General features: G+C 43.2%; 1 protein-coding gene across 4 annotated transcripts in view; it reads left to right on the top strand.

Annotated features, from left to right (window-relative positions):
* Positions 1–9,614, top strand: part of RIF1 (replication timing regulatory factor 1) — a 30,576-nt gene that overhangs the window by 16,042 nt on the left and 4,920 nt on the right. For 2 of the 4 annotated variants that reach the window (XM_027656305.1, XM_027656303.1), the window contains exons 20-29: positions 1,025–1,124; positions 2,350–2,614; positions 3,788–3,830; positions 4,134–4,336; positions 4,479–4,578; positions 4,896–5,039; positions 5,477–5,619; positions 6,316–6,405; positions 6,491–6,545; positions 7,210–9,614. The exon at positions 7,210–9,614 is cut by the window's right edge and continues 493 nt beyond it. In XM_027656305.1, the coding sequence (XP_027512106.1) occupies positions 1,025–1,124; positions 2,350–2,614; positions 3,788–3,830; positions 4,134–4,336; positions 4,479–4,578; positions 4,896–5,039; positions 5,477–5,619; positions 6,316–6,405; positions 6,491–6,545; positions 7,210–9,614 (3,548 nt within the window). The remainder of the gene's footprint in view (positions 1–1,024; positions 1,125–2,349; positions 2,615–3,787; positions 3,831–4,133; positions 4,337–4,478; positions 4,579–4,895; positions 5,040–5,476; positions 5,620–6,315; positions 6,406–6,490; positions 6,546–7,209) is intronic. The other 2 variants (XM_027656304.1, XM_027656306.1) reach the window with 2 other exon arrangements.

Raw genomic sequence — 9,614 nt, 5'->3', positions numbered from 1 at the left:
TTAGTGAGTGTCAGCGTGGTGGTAAATGAGATTTATCCAGTTGAAATAAATTTATTAACGTATTAATTTGTTTATTAATTTATTAAATTATTTGTTATTAAATCTTAAAATAGCAGTTAAGCCATCTTTAAATTTGTCTCCTGACTAATTAAGTGATAACAGTTTAATGGGTGTCATCAAGGTGGTAAATGGGATTTATCCAGTTAAAATAAATGTATATCAAGTAACTTCAATTGGCAAATACCACAAAACCCAGGCATTTTAAATAGGAAGGAGGGAAGACTGAACTTGCTGCTGGTTAATTCCTGGTGGCATCACCCTTGTCAAGTAAAATTTGAAGACTTTGCTTGTAAAGCTTTGTAAAAGAGAAAGCTTGTGGAAGAAGAAACCCCCACCATGAGGGGAGGTGGAGTGTCTGGGTGTGAACATCAGCTTTGGAAGATAAACCCCTTTGTGCCTAAAGTTCACTCTTCTAAAAAAATACTGTGAAAGAAACAGGAAAAACACTGGAATTTGGAAACCTGGGATTTAGAGGTTTGCATCATTATGACTTACCTTGGATGCTGCCATATCCTGGTGATAAACATCAATGACAAAAATCAATAATTAATAAACAAACCAAACTTAACCAATTCAAAAGTTTAGTGTGCAAATTATATTGAAACTTTATATTAGTCTAGAATATCAGTGTTCCTTGTAAAGCGGGTTTGGCTTTATGTAGAAGATGTTTTGATGGATTGGGAGGAAAAAAACCCTTGAACCTTAATTCTTTTGATCCATCTTAAATTTGACACCTTCTTAGGTGCATTTGCTTATGTCTTATTTGTATAGAATGGGAAGACTCATCATCATGTGTAAATGTATTTAAAATGTAATTTTATCTGAGTCTGATAGTGCAGAGCAGTTGCACCACCTTTAAATTAAAAGCTGTTGCATTTCTGTCCTGAATGACCCAAAGTGTGTTTTCCTGTCACTGTTTCTCTCGTGGTGATTCCTGTTCCTGGTGGTTTCTGTTGCTCCTCAGATGTTTTCCATGATGGAAGGTCTCACCCATGTTGTCTCAGTCATGGTTGACTGCATCAACTTTGCTCCATATGGTACCAAATACCAGCCAAAAACCAGATGTAAGGAAATGCTTGAATGTTGAGGGGTTCTGTGTGGCTTAGAGTTGGGTAAAAATTAGTGCTGTTGTGGGTGCAGAAGTGACAACTGTAGGATATCAGTGGTGTGAATGTGCTGCATGTGCTGTCTGACCTCTGAAGGGATTGGCAAAAATCATGAAAGAAATTAAAATTATCATCCAGTCAACCTGTTTGAGTCTCAGACCTTTGCTATTTGTTGAGCAGTTCCTGCACAACCTGGCAAAATACAGCTGAGATTGGTATAAATATATTATATAAATATATATTGAGGCCCCTTCACTCTTTTTTTTTCACTGTTAAACACTGCTGGGTTCTAAAATGGTATTTTGGCTGTAATTTCATTTTTGCTTGTGAGATCTGCTTTTGCTTTGCTCAGCTCTGATCTGAGGCAGCAATGCTGGGCCATAACCCAGAGTCTGATGTTACAATTCCTGCTGAAAACCAGGGGTAAATTGTTAACAACACTTTGCTTCTGCTCCTGAACCTGCTTTGTATGAAATAGTTGGGAGTAGGTTTAAGAAGACAAAGGGTCACACACTGTGTGTAAAATACTCTTTGTTTTATTTCCTACTCCCACTTAAAACTACTGAACTTAAAGAGTTGGACTTGATGATCTTTGTGGGTCCCTTCCAACTCAGAATATTCTGTGAAACACTCTGTGAAATTCTCTGAAAACCTGAAGAAATAATCCACAAAATAGCACAATTCACTATAAAACTGAAGCATTTCTAATTTCTCTGCCCCACAGGAATTTGTTAAAGGAGTGAGATGCTGTGTTGGACTGCTGAGGGAATGGAATGCTTTAATTGGAACTGTTGATGAGGAAAAACATGATGTAAACTTCACTTAGAAAGAAATTATAAATATATATGTGTGTGTATGATTATATTATAAATAAATAAACTTATATAAATTTATGTTTACCCTCCTCACCTCTTCCAAAATGTATGTGTATCCACTGTAGAGTGGTGGCTGCCTATTTTCAAACAGACAATAAAGTCTCAAAAGCCAATCATAAATAAGAGGAATAGGAGATATGATAAAATTAAAAATGTATTTATTCTGTTAGGTCTGGGTTTAAACTGTTTGTGGATACAGTTTAGGCATCAAAGTTCTGCTTCTCACACAGACTTGAATGCTCAGATGTGTTTTGCTGCAGGGCACGTTGGTTAAGGAAAATTATTAACTTTTTATTTTCTAATTTTAGCTCCACAGACACCTTCAGATTGGTCTAAGAAGAAAAAGGAGCCCCTGGGCAAACTTGCCTCTCTCTTTAAGCTCCTGGTGATGTTGCTGGACTCCTTCCACGTGTTCAGCTCCCAAGAAACCTGTTCAGAAACACTGATCTCTGTTGGTCCCTCAGTCCTTGCTGCTCTTCACAGCATCATCAGCCACATTTCGCTGCCCTCAGTGATGGGCACCATGTTTGCCATTTTTTCCAAGCCCCTGGCAGTGTTTTATGAAAAAAACAAGTGAGTGTTTTAGGAATGGTCCCAACCATGGGTTCATTTTACTGGGGAAATGTTGTGTGCTCTTGGAGCAGGTCAGAGTGGAGCTCAGGGCTTCTCCAAAAAGCTTGGTATTTAAAAACTGCTGCCTCTTTAGACTTGAAGTGTTGGCATCTCTGCAAGAATGAAGTGTTTGCTTTCCACCTCCTGTTTATTTTCACTGCAGGGAAGATATTTATTAATTATAATTTGTTATTTATTAATTATAATTTGTTTTCTAGTGGGCAGAAACTGCATAGAATTTTACAGGAATTAAATCACAATGAGCTGTACACTCAGATCCTGGAAGTTTTCCAGCAGAAGGAAGTACTGGGAAAAACTTCCTTTGTGGTTTTTTTTATTTTTTATGTAACTTTGCTGCTTTATTCTAATTTAATTGTCATAGATTTAACTGGAACTTGGAGCAGGGCTGCCTAAAATTCACCTAAAACTCATCAGAAATCCCCATCCCAGGGGCAAGAATCCACTTTTTCCTGTGTAAGGATGAGCTGGACTCCACCTCTCTCCATCTCCCATCTCATCAGCCTTTGAGCATTGTCTGTCTTATATTTATTCAGGAAAAAAGAGAAGTTGGATATATTTTTGAAGGAAGACATGTGCAAGCAAATACAAGTTTGGGAACCTCTTCAGCTTGGAGGATGCAGGGTTCTAAAATAAGCTACTAGATGGCAGTTTCCTCTTATTTTTCTGACTAATTCTAGGGCTTTACTTACATGGAATTGCTTAGTTTAGGGAGTGTTTCAGCTTTTTAATGCAGGTATTTCTGGGGCCTGGGAAATGTGTTTGGGGAGAGGGTGAAGAGAAGCACAGAGAAGGCAGTTGGAAGTACTTCATAAGAAAAGCTTTAAGTTTGTACTAATTACTACTGACTTTTCCATTAATTCCTCTGAATTTCAGCATATGAGTGGGAGTTAAAGGAGGATCTGATTTCAAACTACATTAGAAATGGTTTAATCACCCAACAGGAGGCTCATTTCCCAACATGATTCCATCAGGTTTTATATCCTATGCCAAACTATATATACACTATCCTAGACACTAAAACTACTGTGCAAGGCTTGAAGGTATTATATGTTAAATTTTTATGCTTGGGGTAAATGAGTCAGCAAAATGTAATTTTTCTGTTTGTTTTGGCAGGCTCCCTGAGGTACCTAAAGTTTACAGTAATCTTAACAACAAGGTAAATTTGCTGGGGTTGGGGGAAATGTGGGACACACCAGAGCTTTGCCATCTATCCTGTGTTAAAAAAAATAAATTAAAAATGTAATAAAGGTGGAGATTTAATATTTAAATGATGATGTTTATTGCTGAGGGGAGGAGCTCTAAGCTATTAGACTTTTCGTGTGGTGTGATGTTTAAAGTTATTTATTCAGGCTGTAGAGTTATATGGGATAATAATGTTTTCAATAGGGGTTTAATTCAAATATTGCACATATTATTTCAAAGTTTAAGTGAAAACTGTCTTGTTTCTTCTCTCCCTCAGCTTGAGAAGCTGCTGGCAGAGATTCTGCAGTGTCTGCAGTCCCACTGCACGGGCTCCTATGACAGTGAGATGCTGGAGCAGCTCTCCCCACTGCTCTGTGCAGGGTTCCAGCACAGGAGCAAACAGCTCAGGAACCAGTGTGCCCAGTTCTGGAATTCCACCTTTGCCAAGACTGCCTCACTCACGTACCCTGAGGAGTTAAAGTAAGATATTTTTCATGTTTATATCTTTAAAGGAAGAGATCTCGGGTTATGTACAAATGGTCCTGGTTTCTGGGGGATCTGCTGCTCTTGCTGTGCCCCTTCTCCCCCTCCAGAAGTTTAAAATTCTTATTTTGTTGAGCAGATCTGTGTTAAGCCAAGCCAAAAAGAAAGTTCCTCTCCTGCTGCCTGGCTTTGAAAGCATTGAGATGGGTGAAGAATGCAGTGGGCCCTTCTCTGACACGGTAAATACCTTGTTGAGCCCGGTGGGGGCTTCCTGGGAATCCTTCAGGTGGTCAGTTGTGGTTTTTACTAAGATTGACCTGCTCTGGTTTCGTGTTTGGAATGATAAACTGTGCTGGGTGAACACTGTCAAAAGGCTGAGCTGGTTCTAAACATTTTATGCCTTTTAAAGCTTCTTTGAACAATTAATTTAAGTTGTCCTCTATGTAATTTAGAGGGAAAGTGGAACATGGGACAGTTTAGCTGTAGAAATTAATACATCTCTGGGTGGGTTTGTGAGCTTGGAGCTTCTTCATACGGTGTGTTTTTATTGGAACAGATGGAAAATTCCCAGCTGGATGCAAAGATCAGTGGAATGGAAGTGAAACTGGGTCAGAAACGAGATTCTATATTGGCACAGATGAGTGACCAGAAAAACGATGGAAGAGACAAGTCCAGTAACGTGCAAGTAACACCTGCAAAGGTAAAGTGTTCCCAGAGAGGGGTGAGAGAATCACACATCCCATTCTGCACCAGAACATCCACTCTGCTGCTGCAGATCCTCAGGGGAAAAATAATAAAACAATGAGTTTTGTGGCGCTGGAATATTTTTTCCTTCAAACTTAAGCTGTCCAGCGCACTCTAATTTAATTTTCTTGCTAGGATTCTCTGCTGAGTTTATAGATTTTTGAGATCTGAGGAGGGTGTGGTGGGTGGGAGGAGTGGCAGCCCCACAAAAGTCACCTCACTGTGGTTGTAGGTTTGACAGATTGGGGTCTGGAGGTGGATGTTGGGTTTGGTGGGACTGTGTTGTGTACACAGATCTATCACAGGGAGGGAAGGCTGTTGTGTTCCTAAGGAGCTCCTTCTTTTCAGTTCCTGTTTCTAACCCAGCATTTGGGGTTTTTTCCCTTTCTGCAGTTAAAACTAGAATTTGCATCTTCGAGGAGTCCAAGTGAGATACTTCTGGAAGAGGAGAAATCAGTTGATTTTGTGTTTATTCCTCCAGAAACAAAAGCAAGAGTGTTGACAGAACATCAGAAAGAAGTGCTGAGGTCAAAGAGGTCTGTCATTTATTCTGTTTTAACGTGAAATGTCATTACACTGAGTATCTCACATTTAATTAACTTCAATTCCTGTATCTCAGGTTCCTACACAGATTTGAGTCTTGACTTTCCATACAGGTTATACAGTTCAAACTAAAAGAGTTCCTTACTTTGCTGTTTTAAAGCAACCAAATTACTCTCAGAACTGCATTGCCTATTGTGATTAAATACACTCTCTGTAGCCTGTTTGGAGTTGGATAATTTGGAGTTTACAGTTTTACTTCATGCAGTGAAATAGATGATGTCATTTTTCTTGAATCGTGGCAGTAAACGGGTTGTTTTACCCAATCTGAGGGAAGGACCTCTGAATTTGGAGAGAAGTCTTGTGTCAGCAAATTAGGATATTCCCAGGACTCACCTTAATTGCAGAGGAATCTTTAGAATTGCCTCTCCTTTTAATGAGAGAAATTAATACTGGAGTGTTTTCTGTGCTTGGGCAGCAAAAAACAGTGTAAGCAGAACTTGTGTCACCCAAAGGGGCAGGGCTGAGTTGTGCAGTCAGCAAGTGCTGGGGAATTCTTTGCAGAGTGGGATCCCAATCCCAGCTCTTACTCTCCAAAAATTATTTAAGGCAGCTGAAAATAGTGGCCTTGAAATAAGGAGATAATAAATTCCAAAGAAGGGTCTGACTTCCCATTGCTGGTTTTGTTTCAGGGTTGACATTCCTGCCATGTACAACAATTTGGATGCTTCACAAGACACCACCTTGTTTTCTCAGGATACTCAAAGCCAGGAGGATTCTTTGTAAGTAAAAGTGACCACTAAGCACATTAAAGGTGTGCCCCTTTTTTTGCAGCAGCAGCTCTAATTTAAGTAACTTCTGTTTTAGGGAAGTATCACCTTTAATAGAAAATGCCAAAGAAGATACTGAAAGCAAACCTCAGGTAATTCCTCATTGTCTGCTGGCGATTAAAATATCAGGAGTACAACCATAACATGAGAGCTTTTGTGGTTTGTGTTCCCTTCTCATCACCAGGTGGGAATTTAACACCATTGCAGTGGTTTTGCTGTGTTCTGCTTTATATCATTTATTGGGCATTCTGATTTCAAAATGGGAGGATTTATATGATGAGTAGTTCTAGTGTGGCTGTATTTGAACTTTGTTACACAGCTCCAGGTATTACAGGGATTTATATTTATGATAAGTCATGTGCTTGTGCTGTCAGTAATATTTCATTGGGGTAAAGGTTGTAAATCCTAAATTCCTTTCGGAGAGAAATTGGCTAAACAGCTGGTTTGATAACTGGGTAAAATACAGCAGGCTTTTAACAAAAACTTACTGCTTTAGCTGTAAGTTTGTTAATACCTCTAGCAAAACTTTAATAAAACATCTTTGCAGTTCTTTGTTTTTTGGGTTAGTGGTTGAAAAGAAGTGTCTTTTATAACTACCAGTGGACAGATGATAAATAATTTGAAGGAAGGGTTGTTAGAAAAACCTTGTGGGTGTGGTGTTCTTTATTGCACCAGAACCCTACTTAAATATTATATTCATAGCACAACTGCAGTACTTTTCTGTTCTTATTTTTGCTGTTGATTTTTTTGGGACAGGAAGAAAATACCAGGAGTGAAGGGGGTCCCTCAGGGGAGAGCTCAGCTCCCACCAGCGAGGGGGAGTCACAGAACCACACAGCCGAGATGGTTCCAGAGGAGCCATCAGCTGGAGAGCAATTAGAGACAAGCTCTGTGGAAGCAGCTTCCAAGGAGACCTCGGCAGGGAACGAAAACACTTCCAATGCCAGCAACAGCTCAGCTTCCAGTGATGTAATTTCTGGGACCCCCCAGCCCGTGAGCCGCCGGCAATCCTTCATCACCCTGGAGAAGTTCAGCGGGGCAGAGAACAGGCCCTTCAGCCCATCACCACTGAACACCTCCTCAGAGCTGTCCAGAGGGGCTGCCCTGGCAGGCAAGCAGGAAAATACAAGTGTAAGCAAGACCAGTGCTAAAGCAGAGAAATCTGGAGAAGAGAACAAAAAGTCTCCGGATCCGGAGCCTGTGATCGCGGCGATCCGGAGGCTCACGCGCCGGCAGAGCAAGATGGAGCTCCAGGGAAACAAGTCCAAGCTGATGAACAGGTCAGAACAGGAGTCTCTTGCCTCTGACAGCATGGACAGTACTCCTGAGCTGTGCTCCACAGTAGAGGACGTGGAGCAAATCCTCCTGTCCCAGTCGCAGGCTCTCCACTCCACAGAGGCAGACATCAGGAAAGTCGAGGACACCATTGCGGAGATAGAGAAGACCCGGGCCTTGGACATGGATTCCAAGGAAAACACCCCCCCAGACACCACCACCTCACCCGACCAGGCCACGGGGGAGGACACCCAGGTGTCACAGGTGTCCCCTCAGCAGAAGGTGCTCCGACGTTCCTTGAGGCGCCGGTCGGAGACTGCAGAGAGCTCCTCAGGGAGCCAGGACAAGGAGGAGGGGATCCAAAAGAGGGACAGGCGGAAAGAGGATGACAAATCTGGGCAGAAGAAGGTGTCGCAGCCTAAGGATGATGGATCCCAAAAGCAGAAGGGGATTTCTGGGAAAACAGCAGAAAAGATGAGTACAAAAGAGAGCAGCCAACCCGAGAGAACTGCAGAGGACTGGAGCTCCAAAGACTCTCCTGCTTCCAGGGGCCTTGATGAGGAAGGGAGCAGGCGTGGCAGGAGGGCAGAAGAGCCCCTGAAGGCTGAGGGGGAAGGTCAGGACAGCAGCCTGAAGGTGGTGGAGCGCCCACGGTACCACACCAGGAGAGCTGCCCAAGGATTGCTCTCCAGCATAGAGAACTCAGAGGCTGAGGGCTCTGCCAAGGAGGAAAGCACAAGGAAGAGAAAATACACAAAAGTGAAAACCAGAAGTGATTCTCAGGAAGGTAAATTGAAAGATGGGCAGCCAGGAAGCCAGAGCCATGAGGTGTCTTCCCAGGAAAATGAAACTCAGAGTCCACTGGAAGCAAATAAAGGGGAAGCTGAAATCAGCACAGCTGAACCACGTGGCCTTGAAAACCAGGGAATTCCTCCCACTGCTGGTGAAGTTGTGGGATCTGCCAGCTCTGGGAATCCACCTGCTGCTCAGAATGCCAGCGAGGAGCAAAACCAGAGCGACACAGTGATGGAGTCACTGCCCAGCCCCTCTGTGTGTGAGCAGGACGGGAAAGCAGCACAGCAGAACCAGCAGGAGGAGAGGCAGACAAGCCCAGGGGGCTGTGCAGCAGCAGCAGATGCTTCAGGGGCTGAACATTCCCCGCTGCAAACCCCCGAGTGTCACAGCAAAAGGAGCAGGAGGGTGAAAAAAGCCAAGAGCTGCGATTGCTGTTTTAAAAAGCCAAAGCAACAAATAACATCGTTCACTGAATCCAGAAAGAGGAAAACTCCTGAGCCGGACGAGCTCCAGATCAGCCCAGTTCAGACCCCTGGAGGTGACTCAAAGCTGTGTGAGCACTCAGGTTTTGAGGAAAGCTTCTCCCTGGCACCTTGTGCCATGAGCACTCCGGTGCATCCCCCAAAGGAACCCAGGACTGACGACTTGGAAAGCCAGGGAACACGTGTGGGTACCCTGCAAGGAGGCAGTGTTGGGATGGAGGTGGAGCCAGAGAATCCAGAGTGTTCAACGGGTGAAACTACTGACTCCATAGAGGAAATAAAAGAACCTGCTCATCAGAAGGAGCCAACGGAGCAGGTTCTGCCAGGGGGTGTTCCAGGGGAACCTGGTGAGAGCTGCTTGGCCATGGAGGGCCAAGGGGAAGGACCAGCAGCTCCAGAAAAGGGAAGAACAGCAGCTCCAGAAAAGGATGGGACAGCTACTCCAGAAAAAGATTTAATGATGGCTCCAGAGAAGGAGGGACCAGCAGCTCCAGAGAAGGGGGGACCAGCAGCTCCAGAAAGGGAGGAACCAGCAGCCCTGGAGAAGGAGGGAACAGCAGCTCCAGGAGAGGAAATAACAATGGCTCCAGAGAAGGAGGAACCAGCAGC

This window comes from Corapipo altera, unplaced genomic scaffold, assembly GCF_003945725.1.
Source record: "Corapipo altera isolate COAL_440 unplaced genomic scaffold, ASM394572v1 68, whole genome shotgun sequence".
Taxonomy (NCBI): domain Eukaryota; kingdom Metazoa; phylum Chordata; class Aves; order Passeriformes; family Pipridae; genus Corapipo; species Corapipo altera.
The sequence above is the reverse complement of the archived record's forward strand: the minus strand, read 5'-3'. Positions and strand labels throughout refer to the sequence as shown.